This window comes from Lineus longissimus, chromosome 1 (genome assembly GCF_910592395.1).
Source record: "Lineus longissimus chromosome 1, tnLinLong1.2, whole genome shotgun sequence".
In the NCBI taxonomy this organism is placed as follows: Eukaryota; Metazoa; Nemertea; class Pilidiophora; order Heteronemertea; family Lineidae; genus Lineus; species Lineus longissimus.
Genome location: NC_088308.1, coordinates 14,831,412 through 14,857,328, shown reverse-complemented (window position 1 = coordinate 14,857,328; position 25,917 = coordinate 14,831,412). Strand labels below are relative to the sequence as shown.

Below are 25,917 nucleotides of genomic sequence, written 5' to 3'. Positions count from 1 at the left end.
GCACTTCTGCGTGCTAGACGTTATAGCTTCACGTTGCCTCATAATAACGGTACCGACACACACTTGGCCCTTGCCTTCACCTATCCATTTCAGCTGAGCGCCAGGCCCTTGGGCCTCTTGTTGATATTCATTTTCTAACTGTAGTTTTAGAGTGAGTTTTGTCAGAATTTCTTACAAAAATTCCCGTTTCAGCCAACTCGCGACGCTGATTGTGGACTGCGTCATTTTGCTATAAAAGACGTGCTTTTTCCAGTATAATCAGTCTTGATCGTGTGGTCAATCCGACAACATCGACTCAAACCCAGGTACGCACCAAACCTGTCGCGCCTCCCCAGCCGGGGTCCGGCGGCGACCGTAGCCTTTCCATTCCGGCTACCCGGCGTATTCCATCTCCGCCATGGGTTCCAATAGTTCTGATCAGACTCACTCCATCCATACCATGACCACACTATGCTTGCATGTACATTGAGTGTTCAGTCCATTGAACATTTCGCGCATAATCAGCGCGTGTTACTTAGGCCAGCAGGGCCTGTCGGTCGTTAGCCATGAGCGTAAACTTGTTAGACATAGGCTAGAACTTAGTCAAATTTCATCTCATCGTAAATATAAACATGCCATAAGTGATCATCTGTAAATATTTCGTCGAGGACGTGGATAGGATCCTATCATTTGAAGTTTAAATAATATGTTATTAGTTATCTTATGACTTTGTCGGCCATTATTTAAAACGAATCCCACATTGTAGCAACGCCTTTTCGATGAGCTATACGGATCTTTCTCTGAGGTCTGTTTCTGAGGCACATGTCTATTAGTTAGTTTTTAGAAGAACTTCTCCATTTTTAGCTCAGCTGACTAAGTCAGCCGAGCTTCACAGCTGTTTCAGCTAAGCCTAAACATGACATCGAAATAAACCATTCTGCCTACTAGCCTGCTGCCCAACGATTGGTCCATGCGAAAAGCCTGTTAACCGCTGTGTAAACATTGTCGCCAATACACATCTCACACATTATCGCAATACCCATTCAGCCAAAGGGTTAATGCATTGGCATCGTTCAAACATCAGCGCGCTTCTGTACACGTGCTCGAATTAGATACGACGGTTTTCATTGGCTCATAAGTTGTGTCACATGACCATTCACCCGGCTTGAAAATTTCATGAAATTTGGACCAAAATTAACGAAACAGTGGCGATTTCCATGTTTTTTATCGATTTTTCGACAAGTTACAGATTTCGGAATTCTTTAAGACTAGATAGCCGGGTAGGCATAATATCATATATCATAAATACCCCGGCTGTTTTGCATAACTCATTTCAGTTTCGTACAGAATCGTGCGTTTATTCTGAAATTTCTCAAACTTTGATCTGTAATGGCCGACTTGCAGACGGAGATTGAGATGGGGTGCCAAGTTCATCGTACAGCATCGAATTCCCTTGATCGTTATTTATCAAAACGAGGTACTTCCAGTATTCATTTAAATCTTTACTTTTAAAATATATATCTATTTTATGTTAGTTTGCTGTCTATTCATGCAGAAAATGCATTTGAAAAACAAATGTCTAAAAATAGTTGAGTTTTGAAGTTCGATGGTCGGGTCTATTTTGGTGAAAGGGGTACAGCATGGGTAATAGTACAATAATAAGTCATGATCGTGCTTATGAACAAGCCATGAGTTAGCATATACCATAGTTTATGTTGAAAATATCTTTACAGATGTAATTGATAAATATAGTCTTAAAAATTCGCCAAATATAGAAAAGTTCTTGGTATATTATCCACCTGTTAGCAAAATGAACTCATGAGGCTACATGTATATAGGCCCAGTACGTCGACATCATTGATCCGGCAGTGAACAAGATAAGTGGTAAGTTAAGCGATGTTTCCCTTCATCTATGTATTCACAAACAGATGATTGAAATCATTATACTGTATTCCCGTAGGCTTTGTATGCATGTATTCTATTCTAATAAATTACTCTTTATTTCAGGTTCAGCCTCCAAGATGTGTCACCAGAAATGCAACCGACATTATAGACAGGCGTGATTACTACTCTGATTTTGGACTGATGGTAAGTTCCGAGGCTATTTTGATTGCAATTAAATATTATTTGAATCTACATTGAAATAAAAGTGGACATCTGTAGGATACTTCCTTTCTTTCTCTAGATTCAACACTGGTCAGTGTCAGAATTGAATTAGAATAGAAGCTGTGTCTGTTGGAGCCACCCCCAGTTACCCCCCCCCCCCTCCCCCATTTAGCCACTGCCATTATGTTTACACTCGCCTTTACAATTCCAGGTATACTCGTCTTCAAAATGGACCTGACTAGGAATGATGATGGTGACTTCCCTCCTCAGAAAAAAGCTCGGTAAGATTCGAAAGTTGGTGCAGGCGGTCATTAGCGATATTTCGGTCGTAAACGCAAGAAGTCCAAGAAAACCACTGACAAATCAGGAAAACGTATATTCAATGTCGGCGACACGTGTTTGTTCAGATTGGACTCAAACGTTTATCTTGGAACCGTTCTTAGTCAAGTTGATGAACATCATTTCCAAATTGAGGACTATACAGGAACAGTGCACACCTTCATTTGTCTGTCACTTTGATTAAAAGAAAGTTAAAGTTGAAACTTCTATAGCAAGGAATATGAAGATGTGAACTTTGTATTATTATTTTTTGAATGTATGAGTCTATTGAATGTAAATTAAAAGCATATTGTGAATAATTAATAATAATAATATTGTGTACATTGAAATCATGACTTTTAATTTTTGTGTACTGGTACTGCCTTGATATGTTGTCTCACCTCTCGGAATAACAAGACCCCAAGCTGGATGAGACACCTACATCCCCTGCATATAAAAGATAGGTTGTGACATAATGTCCTCTGTGACTGTTGTCTCATCTCTCTTAATAACAAGGCCTCAAGCGGGATGAGACAACTACATCCCTTGCCTATGATAATAAAGGTTGTAACATATAATGTCCTCTGTGACTGTTGTCTCATCTCTCGGAATAACAAGGCCTCAAGCTGGATGAGACAACTACATCCCTTGCCTATGATAATAAAGGTTGTGACATGTCCTTGGTGACTGTTGTCTCAACTTCACTCCCGGAATTACAAGACCCCAAGCTGGATGAGACACCCGTTGTCCTGCCTATGATATCATAGGTTGTGACCTGTCGATTTTTGCAACTAACTGTCTCATCTTGGTAGGCCTACAATAGGAAACATTTGTCCTGCCTATATATACTATAGGTTAAGACCTGTTCTTTGCGACTATTTGTCTCATTTGTGTACAACAGGGCACCAATCTTTCATACCACAACATAAGTAATGGGCATGGCATTTTCAAATGACGACCATTCTTCACAACGAATAACGAAGTAGGCCCTTTTAAAATGCCTTTTATTTGTCTTTGCCTGAGTGCAAACCTAATCTAATCACAGCCATACAAAGCTATGTTATATGCAGAATATTAAAATGCTTTTTACAGAAGAATTGGTATCTGGGCTGAAACATAATAGAGGTGCAAACAATCATCAATATTTTTACAGAAAAACTCCATCAAAGTCATCTTTTATACACTACACAGTGCAGGCCCAAGCCTATCCAAGATGGCAGCCGGAATATAATACACAAAGCTTGGTTCAGGTCAAGTTGGTTCTAATAAACGCATGCAATCTTAATTACTACTAACACAATTAAGGGGCATACATGGGTGGATTCAGGCCTTTTATGTAATCCTTAAGCGGTTGGGGTGAGGAACTGGGTTGTTTATTGGGGTAGCAATTAGCACCTTCATGCCAGCACCTCCCTAAAAAGCGGCGTCTGGTGCCGTCTGATTAAACTTGCGTTTCTATTCTAGCTGAAACAGCTGTGGCTTGTCAAATAAGTTGTTCAGTGGCGTCCGTCTGTCCATCCATCCATCCATCCATCCATCCATCCGTCCGTTAAACCCATGGTGCACATTTTGTAACCGTAAGACCTAGAGACTTCAATTTTGCATTTCTGGATACTTCTGGTCAAACTCTACTTTCAAAACAAAATTTGTCGCCATTCGACCTACTTCCTGCGAGCGAGAGTGCATGAAGGAAACTGGCCTATATCGGCCTAGGAGCAGCAGAATTAGTCGAAATATGCTCTAATATTAAGATAAAATTCTTGAAAATCTATTTTATTGAGAAAAAGTTCAAAATTTTAACAGGAGAGGGCGCTACCTGCTTTTTAATTATTTCTGCCGATTCAAATTCCCGCCCGATGACGTCAGCCATCAATGAAGTCTCCTATTTGCCAGTTCTCAAAACATGGCAGCTACACAACAAAAGCAGTAGCTCCAGGAATAAATCACTGTTCACTTCAGCTTCGTAATCGATTGTACCCCCACTTTATTGTGTTTTGTGTGGTGTTCCTATTCAATCAACGATGTAAGGCCTTATTATGTTGGTTTTAATTGAGAAGGTGCATTATAAGCGGCGTACGAAATACTGAAGCGGAGACAAAATGGCGGCATGTTGTTTACGCTATGTGCAATAATCTTGGAGCTCAATGACACTCAAGTACCCAATTTTCTGCTTAAAAAGTAGTCTGGTAGGCGATATTATCACTAGTTCGTTTCAGTGGTAGTCATAAGGTCTTTAGGGACTAAATTCAGAAATTAGTTCTTGAATATTTGCCGACATTTCTGTGAAAACGATATCGGAAGTGCATGCTCTGTGGTAGTTGATAAAGCTTGGAATCAGTGAAACCTTGGAACCAGTGATAAACCTTGGAATCAGTCCTAAAAATGCATAAAAACATGAAATAATGCCATTCGAACCTAACGTGGTTACGAATCAACATTTGGAGCTTATTCTTACATGATCAGATCGGAATTTTATGGTAATTTAGAAGTCTGTCGCATATCCGATTCAATAGTCTATATTTTAAAACAACCCAGTTGTACCTCGCCTCCAGTGTACAGTACTGATCTCCCAAATATGGGAAGACACGCCCACCACACACCCATAATATGGACCAATAGCGCTTCGCTTATAAATACGCCACCACCACACGGGGCCTTTTCGATCAGACGAGTTGCTTGGGAAGTTGGGGGCCTGTCATGCATTATGCATGGATAAGGTTGACGACTATGTCTAGGCCTAATTGTCTATGATTGACTGATATTTTATAACAAACGATGAATAAAAGAAGCCTAGTCATGTATGTTTATTACCGAAGTTTGCGGATGAAAATTTCCTTCGCCGTGAGCGATTTCTTACATCTTCCAGTACGCATCGAGGGATGCAGAGATCTTTGTGACGTCACCAGTTCTAAGCGGGTTTTTTTATTCACGTGTGTGTTTGTCCTATGATCGCGTGCATCTAGTACCGAGCATAATACTTTATCGTCTATGGAATACAAAACAATCATAAAAACTAATTTTTGCTTCCATTGAAGAGAAATAAAATATTTTAACGACCACAGCGCATTGCCAATTGATGACGTCATCCTCCACATTAAAAATGTTGGCTTCTGAACTAACTGGCAAATTGCTATCAATAAAGTCAGCTGGGACGAGACTGTCAGTTGGGAGGGTATAAATCGTGGAAGGAACGCACCCGATTTCCCGCGCTATTTGCACAGTGATTCCATGGTTTACATTGAATATTCCAAGGTTTATCAGTGTTTCCAAGGTTTCACTAATTCCATACTTTATCAACTACCATGCTCTGTTCGCGATGACATCGCCGATGTATTTTGAAGTGGAGAATTCCCACAGTATGTGCAGTGAATCGGCATGATTCTGTTCGCCTATTATGTTTAAGTTCTACGATTCTTTCATGGGTAAAAAGTAGACATTCTAAGCAATACAATAATGTCACTCCCATAAAAATTGATTGGAAATTGAGGGAGCTACGGCATTCTCTTCGGCAACTGGCGCTGGCAGCGCTGAAAAAATACATTGCATACTGTACAATACCAAATGGCACATTTTAAAAAGCGCTCATTGGACAACGTAGGGAATCACCAGAAATGACGTCATCGCTGGTCTAAATAGAAAACTACGGTGGCGCAGTAGAGCACAAGAAAAGGTTTAGCATTAACTTCGTCATGCAAGCTTCAGCAACAAAACGATTTCTCATGAATGATTTATTTGATCATCATCAGCTTGTTTCCCCTGATAGATAAAAAAATGATTTACAATTTCCATCAAAGTTTTCTATTTTGTGTATAGTCACATGTTATTTAACTGGCAAGGAGCCAAGCAGTTTTGAATATTCGCGGGAAAATACTTCGTACTTGTAAACGAGGCCATGACAATGAGTATCCTCATTCATGGCATAAACTTCATGTTTCGGTAAATATTTTCATACGATGATTTCACCCGAATTGTGGTCAGGATTGAGGAATGAACAGTGGCATAATTATGTCAACCAAAAACATTGGTACCGTAGTGAACGCAAAAGGATATCAAATACCATGGAGCATGCCATTTTCATGCATAATGAACTAAACACCGGGAAGATATTAATGATATTAACTCAGCTGAGCGCCAGGCGCTTGGGCCTCTTGTTAATGATTACGCTGAGTCCGAATATACCTTACCAAGGCCAGCTTCCATGGCGTTTCCGTAACCGACCCAAAGAGCCAGCGACCATGGCGCCCATAGGCTAATTTCCATAGCAACCAAAGGTCCGCGCCGTACCAGGTTCCTTGCGTAATCATTTATTTAGAGTTCTTTGTCCTATCATAAACCGTTGGTTGTTACAATCTAAAAATGCCTCAGAGACATATCTTTGTTCACAGCTGGGCCTCGGATCAAATCAGTGATAGACATTTTTCAAATTAAGACTTTCGACTTGACGGAGGTACGTGTGCGTGTAAGGTATTTAAGTAACGTATTCCCAAACCATGACTGAGACAGTCATACCGACCGAGGCCAGCCACTTCGACCCAGGCGTCCCAAGCCGAGGCCAACCTGAGCCTGTTACGTTACCTGCATGCACATTGATTTGCGTTTTGTTGAATGTCTTTTTCCCAACCCCCCAATTGTCGTCCGAAATGCTATAAGGAATAGCAGGAGGCAATTCGCCCTGTCTGGAGACATGGTGTCTTCACGTCACAATTACAACTGGAGACAAGACAAACTGTCCCTCTATAGTTTCTAGTCTATGGTACTTGGTCTCAATAAGTATATTGCGGGCGACGGTGGGAATCCAAACCGCTATGCGGCCGGGACAATCTCCATGTCGTCCAACTGCCAACCACCACATGTCCTAACTCCTCTGGACATACTCACATGGGCCGTCACAACCAGCCAAACCTATTCCTGTCCCCGCATTTACTGATACATTGAGCCAGTTACCCATCTACGTCATTAGTTTAGTAATCTAGATCGTGTTGTGACATAAACGCTAAATCTAAGTTGTGAAAATAACCACAATCAAGACAAAACTCGTGGTGTATCAAATGCTAGATCTATATCGTAATATGTCCGGTCCTACCGTCTCGCCAAATCACCAAGACGTGACGTCACCCATGACGTCATTGGCTGTGACGACCGTTGCTCTGGAGTCCGCGCAGTCCGTTACCAGGACTGCTTACCAACTAGGACTCTGTGACGTACGCCAAGCTGTGAAGCCGGTCATGATCCGTGAGTTTAGTGTAACCCCCCATCGTCCCGTTTCTAAGAATCGCTACACCCTGTATCATCATCACTCATTTCCAACTCGTCATCATTTGGTTCATAGATGCTAACGTTCACTTCGTCTTCGTCTTCATCACTCTCCATTTCAAAATCGACAGCATCCGTGGTGCTAGGGGGTTTTAGCCGTAGACAGTTAATGCCAACTGACACAGTCTCTGGACAGTCGGTCTGAGTGCCTGCAAGAAAAAGAAACTTTCAAGACCTGTCTCTTGCACTATGCCTCATGTCAGGAGGAAGCACAGTGAAGTACAGCGTCTAGAGCATGGTTGGAAATGGATTTTACACTTAAGAAAAATATATTATCATTATCATTATTATAAGTAATTTTGAGCCAGTACGCAGTAGTAGGCCAGTGTTGTGGGAACCCTAAATGTACCTTTGCTCCTGCGAGGCGGTTTCGTGAAGCGTAAATTGGTCTGCACTTGGATGCTGGCATGACCCACTGGCTGCACTTCATACGGAGTGGAAGCATCCTTTTTTTGCGGTCCCTGGTCAGCATCGACCAGCTGGTTGCAGTCTCCACTCCCACATCCTCAGATACCAGCAATGGTGAAGGTATTTGTTGCTTCATCTGGAAATGTATTGAGTGTTTTATGAGTCAGAATGGTTAGCTAGCTGACTGCATAGGCCATAAATATCTATCAGTTACGTTCAAGGTGTTAATGTCGTCCAACAAAGTATACCCAGGTTCGTGGGTTAGGGTAGTTCGGGGTTAAGTTTAGAGTTGGGGTTAGGTCCAATGACTAGGAAGAGTAAGGGGTCAGGTTTAGGAGTAGGGTTCAGTGTTTAGGGTCGTGTGGTGGGGTAATATTTAGGATTAGACCACCCCTACAGCATCAGTAACACTGATCTCCATCATCAGGTAATAGGGGCCCTATGGAGGAATGAAAATTAGGGCCTAATTCAATTGCATGGAATCTGTCTAAAGATCATGAAGATAACATAAACAGTAGCCTAGGCCTATCTCCTATAGGCCTAGTCATGACAGGTCTACAGGCCGATACTTACGCGCATAATTTCTCTCTTTCTGAAAACAGCACGAACCCTCTTGGGTGTAAGAAAAGTTTGCTCGTCACAGCTTCTCATCATACTCTGAAACTTAGTACACATGTACCCCTTGGTGACCACTACTCAGAGACTAAAACGCGGTCTCATATGTTTCACGGTTTGGCCACCAGGGGGCCAAAGGTAAAAAATGAAGAAATGCGTTTTCTCCCTTATTACTGGTCCGAAAAATTTGAAAAAAATATGGTAGGTACTTCTACTAATGGGACATCACATATCCTCCGGGTTTTTGATTTGACCTAATTTTCAAGGTAAGATAGGTCAAAGTTCGCCGACGGCACCGCTGTTAGTCAATGGTGGCACGTTTTGTAACCGCTGAGGCTATTGAACTCAAACTTGGTACATATATACCCTTGGGTGACCTTTACTCAGAGACTGAATCGTGGCGTCATACGATTTACGGTTTGGCCAATAGGGGGCCAAAGGTCAACAATGAAAATATGCGATAACTCGCCTACGTCTGAAAAATTTGAATAAAATATGGCAGGTACTTCTTGCAGTGTTACATCATATATCCTCCGCATTCATTTTTTGGCTCACCTGCCCCTTTTCATCCCCCCCCGACCCACCCACCCCTGACCCCACCCCTGACCCCACCCCTGACCCCACCCCTGACCCCACCCCTGACCCCACCCCTGACCCCACCCCTGACCCTACCCCTGACCCCACCTCTGACCCTACCCCTGACCCCACCTCTGACCCCATCTCCTCCCCTCCTCCTCCTTCCCCTCTTACAACACTAGAACTCTAAGAACTTCCAAGGCAGGTGTAACTACAGAGTGAGAGCAGACCAGACCCCATTTTAGCAATGCATTAACCCCTCTACCATTTATTGCTAGAGGCCCTTGTGGTTATTGCACAATTGGTCAGATTACTACAGAGAGTGACACTGAGCAGCTGAGAGAAAACTTAGTTAAAGGTAAAGTCCAAATTTTAACCACTATAAACCTTCCCAACTCAAAGATCACTGTCAGTTTCATTGTTCATGAACTATAGTACAACAAGAAATATTAATTTCTCCAATTTCTCTAAAAATTATGTCATTCTGGTGCAGATTATTCACTGTTGACATTTCACAGGAGGACCATGTGATAATGCACTGGGCAGTGTGTGTGCATCATCCGCATGCTTCCAGGCCTATGCTGGTGCTGGCCTGTGTGCAGAGGAGCCTGTAGTGTTAGGCTCTATTTAGTTTCTCAATCATGTTTTACCCACACTTTAAAGGGACACTAACCTGACTTCTCATATTACCACTCAGGCTGCCCAGCCCGAAATGAAAATGACAGATCACCCCTATCTTGACAATGGCAAATGCACAGCGCCAGGATAGGGCATTCATAGCCTATCTGAATGAATGAGGACTCACGAGGGGAGTGTATTCTTACTGAAATCGGGGTTGAGGTCGGGTCAGTGTCCCTTTAAAAAAAATGATTTTTAAACTGAATTTTCAACGGCTGTTGTCATAGTGATAGTCGTCAGAGTAACTTCACTGTGGTTCCAGTGTAGCCTAAAGAAATTGCGCCAAATTCCGTCTTGGTGGCGTTGCCAGCATCAACCTCGTTTCCAGGACCTTGCATTGCATATGTCTTATGCACTGGGACTTTCGCGCCGAAGCCCCTGGGCACGAGGTACTTTTGCAGTACATCTGTCACCTAAATCCTAAGCGTAACGATGGAGAGTAGTGGAGCGGAAAAGGCCTGCTTGGGTGGGAGGATGCCTTTTGTAGCCTTTTTTTGAAATTCGATAACAATATAATGATTTTACACTTTCATTTTTGCAGCATCTAGAGCACCATCATGAGTAACGATACTCCGCCATCAGCAGGCGTTGCTAGTAGCGCCACTACCACTGCCCCTGCAAAGTAAGTGTACCGTACCTGTACCTCCCAAATTACATATTTTGCCAAATATTGACATTCTCTTTTACTCCGACACAGATTTCGCCAACGTCAATAAGTATTATGAGGAGAAGCTGTACAATAGTCATCTAATTTTAGAACAATGGCTTTAGCACTTATCATTTTCACATTCTCAGAAATATATTATACTTATGCTCAAGTTGTCACATCTCGGTGTGAATACAGAGGCATAAGCTAAGGGAGGGGGGGGGGGGCAGGGGGCAAATCAGGCCTTTCAGTTGCATGGAAGCTCTTGGACCCTCTATTTTTTCAAGCCTATTTTGGGGACGCATTTTTTTGTCGCCATTTGGGAGCCCACGTCAAAAACTCATGGAATTCTTATTGAAAATGAGAGAGATAGGGAAAGGGGACAAAAAGGACAAAAGGGAAATAAACTAAAGAAAACCAAACATACATAAAACTTGTTCATAACCCCTTAGATGAGAGGAAAGGGGGAAAAAAGGATTTTAAAACATTTTGCTTGGAGAATTTACTGCAGAAACTTCTTCGAAGACTTATTTTGTCACCCAAACGCATGTAAAATCATTTAAGTATCAGAATACCCAATCAGTGCTTTGCTTCAACAGCCATTACATCTCTTTAATGTGGGAGCATTTTGAGAGTATTTTGGGTGCATACTGACCACCTTTAAATTAGGGACATCCAAAATTCTTGATGGTCCGAAAATCAGGCAATTGAAAGGCCTGCAATGACTTAAAGGCAAAGTAGTGTGAATAAAATCACCCGCTTTTAAATCAAGTTATAGCCTATCTGATTGAATGAGGACTCACGAGGGGAGCATATTCTTACTGAAATTGGGGTTGAGGTCGGGTTAGTGGCCCTGGAATCGCCCTATTCTCAGCTGCCATGCCTTCACAATTGATTCTTATTTTCTTTCAGATCAAGCAGAATCACAGTTCGTATTCTGAATACACCAACACCAGGCACCTATTCCATAGAGCTATACCCTATACTATACTATACGCGAACAATAGTTTCATGGTCATGCACCCTTTGTGAAGCCATTGTTCGCGTATAGTGTAGTATACCGTATACCTCTATGGAATAGGTGCCCCAAGGAAATCATCTATGGCCGCCTCCGTCGCCATTAAAGAAAATGATAGGATTCTCTACACAATGTATTGGCCACATGGGTCATTTACCAAGGAGCTGAAAAGGGACAGTACGGTGATGATTATAAATGCGAAGAGAGAAGATACTCAAGAGTCCATTAACCTGGAGGTCAACAAAACAAAGGTAATGATAATGATATCTTCTTAAAGGGGATGAATCTCCAAATCAACCCAGAATTTGACTCCTTTATTTGTGTTTGGAATTCAATGGCCGTGTACTGGATGAAGAGTGGTTATTCAATGGGGATTACATGCTCTTAAAGGCCATATATCAAGGTTTTTTGCCATTTTCTGCTGTAAGACGATTTCAAAAGTGTACCTAACACTTTATACAATACAGAAAACCAAATGCAATTAGCTCCATCCATTTTGAAGATATAGCCAATTATGTGTTTGACAACTTGATTACCTAATCAGGCTAGCAACTGGCTTGTTAGAGCCAGGCGGCGGGTTCAGCAAAAGTTGTGATGTAGATCAGGTTATCTGTACATGTCATGCAATCATAAAAGCAGGAGGGCCTTAATTAATTATGCACACCTGGAAGTAATGTGTTTCATTCACTATGGTGTATTGTGTGGCTCCGAATTGTGTCAAGGACAGCACAAAGAACAATCGAATGACGGATGGGACCCATTTTCATGAATTTCCAAAGCCAGTTGAACGAGAGAGGAGGAAGCTGTGGATTCGGAAGTGCAAACGTTTGGAGTGTTGGAAGCCTGGGCCTGCGGCCAAACTTTGCAGTGATCACTTTATCGATACGGATTATCACATGAAGCCGGATATCTGCATCCAACTGAATATTAAATGCCACTTGTTAAAAACAGCTGTTCCAACCATGTCAATTGCATTTAATGCCCGAGGCTGCTGAGGTCGGTTGTTATACATAATGTGTAGGCCCTATTGGGGCCTGTGATACCGCATAGTGTCTTCTTGTGTTCCAGCCATAGCAAGGTGACAGCGACACAGGTCAGTGTCAGTGACAGCCACTGTCAATGACAGATTATTGTCATCTGACATCGTTGCACGGCATTATATCGTCACGTCAAGATGATTGTGCATAATACCGTCACTTTTCAATAGTAGTTCAGCGTCATGACATAACTGGCGATACAACACTGACGAGGCGAAACAATATTGTGCAACATTAGTCTGTTCACAAATCATACATGTTATGCATCTGCAACCGTCTATCAATATCTTCTTTGCTATATCGGCAGGTCTGCCATGCAAATTGATTAACCACAAATTCTAATCACTTTCGTCCGAATGATCACTCTCATTATGATCTAGTGATATTAATGGCTCGAACATGTACGGCTCAACGTTTAAATATCCTTCTGTATCGACCAAAACATCCTCAAATTCACTGCTCTCACTCTCTGAACTGTATGCGGAAGCCATCTTGCTTTGTTCTGACTGACCTGATCTACGTCATCAAAAAATCCCTTGCGGCCACATGTGGAACTAATCTAAAGTTGTGTGTGGTGGGAAATTCAAATAGTTTAAAATTGAAAATTGAAATAACTAAATAATGACTTTATTATTAGAATTTTTTTAATGTCTGGAATCTTGTTTTTTTAACCCTCAACATATTTCATGAGTATCAAGCATGTTTTCAAACCTTGATATATGGCCTTTAAGTATTTAGGTCAGTTGCATTGTGTGGCTAAGTGATTCAGATAAAAATACCATAGTGGGCTTAGTTCCTGACTTATAGGGCCCTTTTTAGTCCGCTTATATAATCGGCGCTCCATTCCTTTAAAATAAGATAAAGTATTGTCTCCTCACTATAACAGAGTCTTGACTTGAAGAGATGTACACAGAACAAAAGACGATCTGCAACCAATGGTACTGCACATACCCAGTACAAGTCTAAGAAGAACTGAAGAAACTTCAAAATCAAATGTGCTGTATACATTGATTGAACAATCAGGAAAATGATTTGAAATTCCTATTACAGGTGTTCCCAACACAAGCATTCAACGTCAATCCTACGTTGTTGGACCACTTCAACCACGCGGAGGTGATGACCATCCCGGATATTCTAAAGACACCAGAGAAGAGGAAAGTTCGACTTAGTATTGATGGAACAGTTACACAGGTAAATGGACATTGCCTTTGCACTTTATTCATAATCATGTATTCAAGCCATTACAGGTAGTGCTACAAAGGTCAAACAGGATCAAGATCCCTTGATAATAGTGCACTTTAGTCTGATATTTTAGAACTACATGTATTGCACATAATCATGTCTACAAAGGGAATCAACTGTTCGTCTACGATTCATTAAAAAAGCAGCATAGACTTTGAAATTTCTAGAATTGCTAGGCCTGAAGATGCCTTCAACCATTTTCAATGTTTTTACATATTTTTTTAGGTTCCCTCTCTCCATGTGTCATGATAACTGACAGATGCTGATAACTCTCTTTTTCAGGTTTCCCCAGTACAGTCCAACAAGAATTGGAGAAGAAGGGATATAACCATTAGTCAGGACTCACAGAGTGTTCGTTGTAAATTGTGGAACGAAAAGGTGGACATCATTCAAGAGCAGCATCTGAATAAACGACTGAAAATCGAAAACCTAGAAACTGAACATTACAACCAAAGTGTCTCCTGTCGCAACACCCCAGAAACTGCTTTGGAAGTAAGTACATTAAGGTATAATTGTATTTAACTGGCTCACAGGTACTTTCTCTCCAGTCAAGTCATGCAGGTAGATGGAATAGCTCCAGTGAAGCTCCAGTTATGATAAAAACAGCTTCATCATAGTAAAGGCAAAATAACTGGGAGCTCTTAGTTCCAGAAGATAAATCCACACCTGAATTAATGTGATATTGCTGCATGGGCAAAAGAGCTCCAGTTGGATCTGAAACAACTGCAGTCTGAGCCCAATACCACATCACTGCCATCAATATTTTGCTAATTGCCATTTTCTGCTATTGCTTTCCATCATTCCAATCTTCGAGGATAAAATCGTATTGACATTCAGGATACTAACCCTCATTTTCATATGGAACTTATATGCCAAGAAGAACACTATTGATTCAAGTATGCCTTATTTAGGCTTCCATAAATTGACTACAGTAAAGACGTAATCCTTTTATGGGTACTCAATATGTCATTCCATTTCAGACACCTGACGAAGAATGCCAAAAGACCTTCACAATAATTGCTGTCAACACGTCCACCAAAGAAATGCTGGTAACCATGGATGGAGAAGATCAATCTTTGACGTACACCGATGCAGTGATCACAGATGACGAAGACCTTCCCACTCCCATGCAAGTAACTGGAACAATCAAAGGACAGGAACTTGTTTACCTTGATGTTTAATCTAACTGTCTTGAAAAGCACATATCGTTATCATCAACATGATCAAAGACTACTGATTCCATGATTAAGTTGGCATCATCAAGAAATTAAAGAGAATGCCATAGATGGATTTGGCCTAGGAGTTATTTGTTACAAGTAATTGGTTTTGTCGGGTTACAAGTAACTCATTCCGTCTTTACATTGTAGGACCTCAATGTTAAAGTTCATTTATTAAACTGGTGCGATACCAATATTGCAGATGGCAATGACATCAAAAAAGTTGATTTTGGGACCTTTTGAAAATCATCAAAATTCAGTATGAGATAAAATGGCTAATTTCCAAGTTGTAGTATAGATATTATGATCCACAAATAAATGTCCCATCAAATGCAGTAAACCGCATCAATTTATCACCATCTGTTTTCGAAACAATCCAGTTTTTCTGTGTCGATCCATTTACTTTTTTAAAGGATTGTACATTTACATCTATCAATAAGATCAAAAGTTATTTGTAACAAATAACCCCTAGGCCAAGTGCACACTTTGATCTCTTAAAACTGTTGTTTGCAGAGAAGAAAAGACTCCTGTAATTCATTGTGCGGATTTACAGTGTGTGTCAGCCCCACTACATCATGTGATTGAGGTACAATGTTGCGCGTCTCAACAATGTACACTTATTTTGATTTCATTGTGATTACCAATCATTGTACTTGATTTTAAATCACTTGCTGGTCAAGACCTAATAGAGAAAAATAATATGTTTTACAAATTTGTCGTTTGTTCAATCATTTCAAACCAGTGCATCGATCAAGCCTGCTGTCACTTTCCATGAGGAAACTGGAAAATAGGAATCTGCCTGATGTGATAAGTGTGAAACAGTAGATACCAATACTGCAAGGACTGAAATTAGAATACTACTTACTAGTATGTGAAGACACTGAATGTGGTAATTGCTACTCAGTCTAGCAATAGTGCAGTCATTGAAATAAGCATGCCTATACAATATGATGCCCCAGACCACCAACAAAACCACACCTTTAGGACCTGCTTTCCCCTATACGATGCATCATCGTTTTAGCTGCCAAGTTTCCCTTCCCTTGAGGACGTCTCCAAAGTATCTTATGCCATTTCACCCAATTGTCATCTTGCCCAATCATTACTTAAAGGACCAGTGTACTGGGGTTTTGGGTAGGAGCCACCCAAAAGCAATCAGGTTGTTTCTGCCGCTACCGTTATTGAAAGGGTATGATGTAGACCTACTCTCAATGTTAACAATGATCAACCCCCACTCTCTTACTGGAGATTGGTCTGGCCTGTGACGGACCCTGTTGCTTGATGTATCACCGAAATCTGTCTGTAGACCTATGAGCAGCTCCTAGCCGATTCTCAAGTATATGTCATCCATGTAGGCCCTACTCCACACACACACGCTCGCACCCTTCTCCCATTGTGAACCCCAACACTGTGTGTGTTTATAACAGTGCTATATTTAGCCATGCACTATGTCTCAATATGCATGAGCGAGGGCCCACGATATGGGGTTTCCTCAACCCTTAAAGCGCCAAATTAACGGCGAGGTTTTCCGACCTTTGGTCAAAAACATCGCTATAAAATCACCCGAGGCGACGATACTTGCCTATAGCTAAGCATATAAGCTTTCAATTTATAACACCAGACAGCACCACTGCATACGAGCTTTCGTGTTTGGCTTCATTCTGTGCGGGATTTTAGGAAATCTGAAACGATCGTCGCCTCTGGCGGTTTAAGGGTTGATCAAGGGCCCCTAGATAACAGTTTTCAGCATCGCATACACTGGTCCTTTAATAGTTCATCCAATCATCTACAATGAGCTGAAGTGGTCATTGGGCGAAATTAATGAGTTTGGTTGGATAGGCCTGTGCGTAATGAGAAAGAAATTGGCAAAATGACTATTGGCCATGCGCGAAGTGGGGAAAGGGCGAAATGGGAAAGAAGTTGGGCAAAAGGGGGCCAAGCATTCTGGCCTGTCCCTCATTTTGGCCTTGCCATTGTTTTTTTTTCTCTCCAGATTCACCTTTTGCCCCCTCCCTCTCCTGGCATGCCTTGCTGGCATGCATTATCATGATTTAAATCGGCCAGTGGAGAATTGGTCCTCATGAGTTTACATAAAAAGAAACAAAAAATGCTCTGAAAAAAAAAAAAAGAAAGTTAAAGGGCAGAGACCTGTATTCATCCACGACCGGAAGTGTGGCACAGTCACATAGAGCTTATCAAAATGTCAAGTTGTGGTAAATACATGGCTGGGATGGACCAAAGTGGAATTAATTCTCAATCTGTGGTTGATTCTTAATCTAGAGAGTCAGGCCATCACAGAAATATGCTTTTTGATAATATATTTAAGAAAATGTGGTCTCACTGGTCAGTTTAGAACTTGTACTTTGACAGGGCCATATCAATGCGCCAGTGACGTTTTGATGGATATTGTGTACGGAAATCTTTTTTTCTCAGGCAATCGGTATTGGAATTTTTTAAAACTTTATTATGCTATTGGCAAAGGGTTCTTCTTGACACATATAAAATTTTGTGCAGATTGATTGGTCCAATGAGTACTTTTTTTACCAAAACCTATGCACAACAATGTACACGTAATGTACACATGTTTTAATAGAGGACTCTGGCCTATAGTAGTCAAAATGGTTGACCAAGTATGAAAAATTTGACACTTGCACACACATTTTATCTTATTTTCTCTATTCTGCACATCCTTTTCATCCCTTTTTCTTGTAGTTGAACCAATACTTATGGCATTATTGTACATATTAACCCTTTTCAGCCGCAATCATGGATTCAGACCTTAAAACTCAAAATAAACCAGAACAGCGAACTTGATCTGAAGTCGAGTAGTGTAAACTGTATATTATGGACTGGGTATAGTCAACAATGTTAGTATCCTCAGTTAGTATAACATCCGTATTGTCCTTTGTAGCATCCTGTCCCCTCCGGCGAAGTATCCTCAGTGGGCTGACTGTGTTCTCGACCGTCGGTGCAAAGATGATGCCATCCGATCGCTCACGCACAACATTAATTGTTGTAATCCTCATTACTGAAGTGAAACGAGACCAGCTACCATCGGTTTTCTCTGGAGGCATTGTCCTGCTGTAGGGCGAGTGGTAAGAGTGACCAACTTGAAATCCACGGCTTGGCTTTTTGCTTAGTTATAGGCATCTTGAGTTGAAGTTTACTCTGTGGAGTCCACATGTAAAGTGACCCCCAGGGCATACTTAGTTGAAGCTTGAGGATATTGGGATGGTTCAACATTGTGCTTCTCTGTACTGATGAGCTGCTTAGATAAACAAATACCTTAGCCATAACAAAAGTCATATCCTAATGAAAAACAAACATTTGGTAGGCCTACACATGTGTCCTCCGATCTTTCAAGTTGAGAATGTGAGAAAATGAGGTTTCTCAGGGTCAAAGGGGTTCACTTTGAATTGGCCACACATGCTCTTTACTGGCCATATGAAGTTTAAACTTGATAGGTAGGCAAGTGTGAATCTGAAGTAATCTGGAATTGTGACTTTTTGAAAATTCAGACTCAGTGTTGTAGAGATTCTACAATTTCTATAATCCGTTGTCATGGTAACTGCCCAAACTTAGAAACCTGGCCCTGGGACATCCAGCAATGACCATATGAACTCAAAAACTCTTATTTCTAATAATGTATATATCCTTTATTTCAAACTAACAGTGCTTAGTAGGATTTAATAATTTTTAACAGAAATATTACATGTTGGGTATTTGCCACGCCCACATCACTTCAACATAGAATTTGAGGCCGGACATAGCAAGAAGATGAACTCGAATAAAAATTTTACAATTCAATATAATTCAAAAATTCCTTTTGCACAGTAATGTGGACATCTAGGGGAATCTGAAAACAGCAGAACATTTGACCTGGGGCCAACACTGGCTCTGTACTAGGGCAGAGACCTGTATTCATCCACGGCCGGAAGTGTGGCACAGTCACATAGAGCTTATCAAAATGTCAAGTTGTGGTAAATACATGGCTGGGATGGACCAAAGTGGAATTAATTCTCAATCTGTGGTTGATTCTTAATCTACAGAGTCAGGCCATCACAGAAATATGCTTTTTGATAATATATTTAAGAAAATGTGGTCTCACTGGTCAGTTTAGAACTTGTACTTTGACAGGGCCATATCAATGCGCCAGTGACGTTTTGATGGATATTGTGTACGGAAATCTTTTTTTCTCAGGCAATCGGTATTGGAATTTTTTAAAACTTTATTATGCTATTGGCAAAGGGTTCTTCTTGACACATATAAAATTTTGTGCAGATTGATTGGTCCAATGAGTACTTTTTTTACCAAAACCTATGCACAACAATGTACACGTAATGTACACATGTTTTAATAGAGGACTCTGGCCTAAAGGGCAGAGACCTGTATTCATCCACGACCGGAAGTGTGGCACAGTCACATAGAGCTTATCAAAATGTCAAGTTGTGGTAAATACATGGCTGGGATGGACCAAAGTGGAATTAATTCTCAATCTGTGGTTGATTCTTAATCTACAGAGTCAGGCCATCACAGAAATATGCTTTTTGATAATATATTTAAGAAAATGTGGTCTCACTGGTCAGTTTAGAACTTGTACTTTGACAGGGCCATATCAATGCGCCAGTGACGTTTTGATGGATATTGTGTACGGAAATCTTTTTTTCTCAGGCAATCGGTATTGGAATTTTTTAAAACTTTATTATGCTATTGGCAAAGGGTTCTTCTTGACACATATAAAATTTTGTGCAGATTGATTGGTCCAATGAGTACTTTTTTTACCAAAACCTATGCACAACAATGTACACGTAATGTACACATGTTTTAATAGAGGACTCTGGCCTAGTATAGGGCAGAGACCTGTATTCATCCACGGCCGGAAGTGTGGCACAGTCACATAGAGCTTATCAAAATGTCAAGTTGTGGTAAATACATGGCTGGGATGGACCAAAGTGGAATTAATTCTCAATCTGTGGTTGATTCTTAATCTACAGAGTCAGGCCATCACAGAAATATGCTTTTTGATAATATATTTAAGAAAATGTGGTCTCACTGGTCAGTTTAGAACTTGTACTTTGACAGGGCCATATCAATGCGCCAGTGACGTTTTGATGGATATTGTGTACGGAAATCTTTTTTTCTCAGGCAATCGGTATTGGAATTTTTTAAAACTTTATTATGCTATTGGCAAAGGGTTCTTCTTGACACATATAAAATTTTGTGCAGATTGATTGGTCCAATGAGTACTTTTTTTACCAAAACCTATGCACAACAATGTACACGTAATGTACACATGTTTTAATAGAGGACTCTGGCCTAAAGGGCAGAGACCTGTATTCATCCACGACCGGAAGTGTGGCACAGTCACATAGAGCTTATCAAAATGTCAAGTTGTGGTAAATACATGGCTGGGATGGACCAAAGTGGAATTAATTCTCAATCTGTGGTTGATTCTTAATCTACAGAGTCAGGCCATCACAGAAATATGCTTTTTGATAATATATTTAAGAAAATGTGGTCTCACTGGTCAGTTTAGAACTTGTACTTTGACAGGGCCATATCAATGCGCCAGTGACGTTTTGATGGATATGGTGTACGGAAATCTTTTTTTCTCAGGCAATCGGTATTGGAATTTTTTAAAACTTTATTATGCTATTGGCAAAGGGTTCTTCTTGACACATATAAAATTTTGTGCAGATTGATTGGTCCAATGAGTATTTTTTTTACCAAAACCTATGCACAACAATGTACACGTAATGTACACATGTTTTAATAGAGGACTCTGGCCTAAATGACCAAGTACCTATTTCACAACAGGTCAACTTTAATCATCAGCTCTGTCATTTTTTGGAAGTTTAAGCTAACGATCGTTCTTGTTATTTAGGTAAGCCTGTTCAATTGAATGTTAAAGCTGTGATATGGTTCTTTTCATGAAAATATCTTGCTTTTTTCAGATGATTTTTAGTTGCCATGATTGAGCCTGTGCATGCATCAGTGCATGCACTAGGCCTGCCTACTACAGGCCTACAAACTTTACTGTAGCCTACATGAATCTATGATGTTTGTTGGGTAAATAATCTTTTAGTAGGAAACAGACAACAGGCGTCGTGGTGGTGTAGTGGCTCGGGTCTCTGACTAGCAATCAGTAGGTCCGGGGTTCGAACCCCACCGGCGGCGTGAGACCTTGGGTAATTCTCTTTGCCTTAAATTACCTCACCCCACCCAGGTGTAAAAGGGGTACCTAGCTGGTAGAGTTGGCATAATATGAATGCTAAGTCACTGAGCGCCAATTGGCTGCCGGGCTTGATAGAGCTTGATTCCGGAGTGAACAGGCCAATAGCTAGGGGAGTAATTGTCCAGCGCACCTGACGCTTAATTGCAAAGGAGCGCTATATAAATGGTTAATTTACTTTTACTTTTACTTACTTACAAATCCATCGAGGAGGCGATCCCCCATCTTGTTTTTGATGGAACTGGCGTATACTGGGATATGTAGCTAGGCCTAACACAATCCATAACACAATCCATTCCGGCATGCTCGCAAGCAGTCAGTTTCTGATTTCATCAGAGCAATAGATGCATGTCTGCCTATTGCTGCGCTTCCTTCCATCTAATGATAATGCTTAATTTATGTAAACGAAGAACCCCTGGTTTACAGTTAGCTGCATTGTATAGCCTACACTGCCCTTTTAACACACTTTCTCTCACGTGATTCATATGAATGATGAAAAGTGCAAGATCTCCTCAATGCATAGAAAGGCCTCACTACAGTCTTGCTCTATTCTGCCTACCAGTGAAACGTCACGATGATTTCATGTCAAGTTCCAACCCTCTGTCTCTGTTAGGGATGCCCCATAAACCCTAAATGTTTTTTTCTATACCATGTTTACCTTGCTTCCAACAGGTTTACACTGATACATTGTAACAGATCTTCACTTCACGATCTGATCCGATATTACACCATTCAACAAACAGCAACCTGACAACCATCTCACACTGCGAAGTTTCGCCTGTCATCTGTGACTGTGGTTTTTGACTGTTGAAATTCCTGCAGTTTTCTGCCAAGCTCTTTGCGGATATTTTCTGCCTTGTGCATCGAGGAACTGACTGACTGTCATCAAAGTACCGGTAAGTAGAATGCCTGGAATTATTATGAAATTGGAACAATGGCAATATGCCTGTCTATATCATTGATCTTCGTCCATATAGAAATTCTACCAAGTTTCACTCTCATTCTATTCTTTCTCGCATAAGTAATTCAAAACCCTTGTAATGCACCAAAGATATCCTGGAATCTATGACATAGTTATAGTTAAAGAAAATGTCACACTTTTCGGCCCTCCTTGTCATCATAACAACAGCAGGATCAGACTTGCTCTAGATCATGCCATGCATGTATCATTTCTCTGCTTAGACTTTCCCTATTTATAGCTGCTGTTCCCCCCCCCCATAAGTCTAACACAATATAAGTGCACCCCACAAGTCCTACATCTATTGTCCGACAATTAGAAATAGGTGTCATAAGTCTTGACAATCAAAAAAAGGTGCAAGCTACTCCTGACACACCACAAATCCAACAATAAAAATCCGAATGGATGCTCTGGTGATGGACTTGCGGACTGCTAGACCCACGGGATCTCCGACTTATGTGGTGTCAGACTTTTGGGGTGTCAAACATATGGGATGTTGGATAAGGTGTTGGACTTGTGGTGTGTGGGACTTGTCATTTGTCGGACTTATTATGTGCCACACTCGTATGCGGAGGGGGGATCTTTATAGTCCGCAATCTTAACATAGTTTCTAAAACATGTTTTCTTTCCTTTTCAGATTTCAAGTCCAGCAGCTTGTTCCAGTAACTGATAGCATATTAAGCATACATAGCATGAAAAAGCATACAATAGCATATTAAAGCATACAGTAGCAGATCATAGCATACGATAGCATATGGAAGTAGACATGCTATAGCAAACCATCCAATACGAATATCAAAGCATACCATAACATATCAAAGCATCCAGTATGATATCAAAGCATACCATAACATATCAAAGCATCCAACACAATATCAAAGCATACCATAACTTATCAAAGCATCCAATATCAAAGCATACCATAACTTATCAAAGCATCCAATACGATATCAAATCATACCATAATATATCAAAGCAAACAATAGTGCGTCTTCAAGCTTATAACATCTACCTGCCAAAATAAAGAAAAGAATAACCGACTTGTCGGTAATCTGTTTTCTGTGTCGTCTGTTAAAAGAATAAAGCTATTATATTCACTGCAGTTCTTCCACTTCTTCTTTTAGTGAGCTCTTCACTTTGTATTACCTGCATCTCCAGATACCACTACAGAACCTTTTCTTATACCAATTACTTGTAGTATTGTAGAATTTTTGTAAAGATGGTGTCACTAGAACAATATCGTTCAGCTATTGGCGGTTACATATCCATTGCAAGAAAAAAAAGTCAACCAAAACCACTTCATGCATGTGGCTGTTCAAAAAGAATTAGAAAGAGTAGGAAAATGTATTTCGAAAAGTGTGACGATGAAATACATACCTACAATATATGGTTTGATGAGATAACACACACTGAATCAGCGCTTGATGTCCTTAGAGAAATGGCATATTACAGTTCCCTGCAGACAACATGGGATTATTATGCATCATGCTTCACACTAGAGCAACTACTGTTACATATCTTCTATGCATCAAATCACCTTATACTTTCTGGTGATGTTGAATCCAACCCAGGACCAATGAATACTGTCAAAGGTAATTTCCACCAAGGAGATCTGGGTATCTTTAACATTGATTCAGCTGGTAAACAGAGTGTTGCTAATTGCATAACTTCATTGCTGTACACATTCATCAAGTCGCCAAGTCTGTGGACCTCATGTGACCTGGATACAATATTGTTACATGGGGATGAATTGTACAAAAGTCTTGGTATTGCTGGCTATCTTGCTATTGATGAGATACCATCATATATCAAATTTGATGATGAACATTACTTCAAAGTCAAGCCACATGGTATTACCAAGAATGTTCTCATTACTGATAGACTAAACCAATCGTTGATTGCTGATGATTCAATATTTATAACTTTGAGTGAAGCCTTTGATAAACTTACACCAACAGGGTGGTCAGTGTTCATCATCCAGTCAGTTGCAATTGCATTGTTCTGCATAGAAAACTGTTACTTTCTCTTTGACCCTCATAGCCGTAATGCAGTTGGACTTGTTGACACTGAAGGTTCCTCATTACTGATTCCCTTCCATAATAGGTCACTTGTCAATCAGTTCCTAACACAGTATGCAGTCAATCTTGGGCTCCAGGTTCCAGATAACCAACATGTTCAAATGACTTTATTCAAAATTTCATCAGTCACGGCTAAGGCATTCAAACTTGGCCAAAAAAGAACCATGAAAGAGCAAGTTCCAATCATATCCTCAGCCAGCTATTCAACAGTGCATGATGCTAAAAAATCACGGATCATTGAAAATGTGGCAGAATGTGAACGAGAATCATCATCACTTCCTAGGACAACATTAACAAAAAATAATGGTAACTACAATAGACCTCAGGATTCTGTAATTGAAGACAAACAAGATAAACTTTCTGCATATTTCACCGATCAAGGGAAAAAAGCAAAAGAAAAAAAGGAAAAGATACAGTAGTACAAGAAGGACTACATGAAATCATACATGCAACAAAAAAGATCCAACAATAAAGAAAAGGCTAAGGAACTAAAAAAGATGCAATCCAGAATATAGTGCAAAAGAACTAGGGAAAAAACAGTCAATGAGAGACGACCCAGAGAACAGAAAAAAAGAGAAATCACAAGGAAAATCCTCTAAGCGAAACAGGAGAATTGTTCCCAAATATAGTGCAAAAGAACTAGGAAAAAAACAGTCAATGAGAGACGACCCAGAGAACAGAAAAAAAGAGAAATCACAAGGAAAATCCTCTAAGCGAAACAGGAGAACTGTTCCCGAATATAGTGCAAAAGAACTAGAAAAGAAACAGACAGTAAGGAAAGATCCTGAATATAGTGCAAAAGAACTAGGAAAAAAACAGTCGATGAGAGACGACCCAGAGAACAGAAAAAAAGAGAAATCACAAGGAAAATTCTCTAAGCGAAACAGGAGAACTGTTCCCGAATATAGTGCAAAAGAACTAGAAAAGAAACAGACAGTTAGGAAAGATCCTGAATATAGTGCAAAAGAACTAGGAAAAAAACAATCAATGAGAGACGACCCAGAGAACAGAAAAAAAGAGAAATCACAAGGAAAATCCTCTAAGCGAAACAGGAGAACTGTTCCCCAATATAGTGCAAAAGAACTAGAAAAGAAGCAGACTGTAAGGAAACATCCTGAATATAGTGCAAAAGAACTCAATAGAAAGCAGACAAAAAGAGATGATACAGATTTCAGAAACAAAGAAAAAGAACAAGGTATTGCTTCAAAACGAAGAAGAAGATGTAGTCCAAAATACCAAGCTCATGAAAAGAAAATTTGTTCTGCTACCAAATGGAAATAACCTTGATTTGAATATTGAAGAATTTCATAGAACGATAGCTACAGGACCTATGTTTGTTTGTTCTTGTTGCCACCAGACTTGGTTCAAAGAATCTGTGATAAATGTACAAAAAATGCGAACGGAGTGTAAACAGTCACAACTCCTAAAGGAATGTCTCACGAACTATAAATCTGTGAATGACTGTGAATGGATTTGTAGAACATGCCGTGATTCCATTA

General features: G+C 40.4%; 3 protein-coding genes and 1 long non-coding RNA gene across 5 annotated transcripts in view; all 4 read left to right on the top strand.

The window, feature by feature from the left end:
* Positions 1 to 19,023, top strand: part of LOC135488696 (ribosomal RNA-processing protein 7 homolog A-like) — a 185,439-nt gene extending 166,416 nt beyond the window's left edge. For both annotated transcript variants that reach the window (XM_064773402.1, XM_064773418.1), the window contains one exon: positions 18,062 to 19,023. In XM_064773402.1, the coding sequence (XP_064629472.1) occupies positions 18,062 to 18,237 (176 nt within the window). In that variant the 3' untranslated portion in view covers positions 18,238 to 19,023. The remainder of the gene's footprint in view (positions 1 to 18,061) is intronic.
* On the top strand, positions 666 to 2,703 carry LOC135488725 (uncharacterized). The gene is made up of 3 exons (XR_010447022.1): positions 666 to 1,863; positions 1,987 to 2,067; positions 2,297 to 2,703. It is a non-coding gene; the product is annotated as an uncharacterized LOC135488725 (long non-coding RNA).
* Positions 10,551 to 15,726, top strand: LOC135496610 (uncharacterized). The gene is made up of 5 exons (XM_064786033.1): positions 10,551 to 10,615; positions 11,552 to 11,567; positions 13,745 to 13,885; positions 14,219 to 14,428; positions 14,917 to 15,726. Exons 1-5 carry the CDS (start codon positions 10,551 to 10,553, stop codon positions 15,115 to 15,117), a joined length of 633 nt encoding a protein of 210 aa, XP_064642103.1. The 3' UTR covers positions 15,118 to 15,726.
* A 5,938-nt stretch (positions 19,024 to 24,961) lies between the features above and the next one.
* Positions 24,962 to 25,699, top strand: LOC135484370 (uncharacterized). Its single transcript, XM_064765802.1, has one exon. It carries the CDS (start codon positions 24,962 to 24,964, stop codon positions 25,697 to 25,699), a length of 738 nt encoding a protein of 245 aa, XP_064621872.1.
* Positions 25,700 to 25,917: the final 218 nt, after the last annotated feature.

Excerpts from the sequence above, each read along its gene's own strand:
- LOC135484370 (XM_064765802.1), top strand. The coding sequence starts at position 24,962 with ATGAGAGACGACCCAGAGAACAGAAAAAAAGAGAAATCACAAGGAAAA.
- LOC135496610 (XM_064786033.1), top strand. The coding sequence starts at position 10,551 with ATGAGTAACGATACTCCGCCATCAGCAGGCGTTGCTAGTAGCGCCACT. Across the intron at positions 13,886-14,218 it reads TTGATGGAACAGTTACACAG|GTTTCCCCAGTACAGTCCAA; the intron begins GTAAATGGACAT and ends TCTCTTTTTCAG. Across the intron at positions 14,429-14,916 it reads CCCCAGAAACTGCTTTGGAA|ACACCTGACGAAGAATGCCA; the intron begins GTAAGTACATTA and ends ATTCCATTTCAG.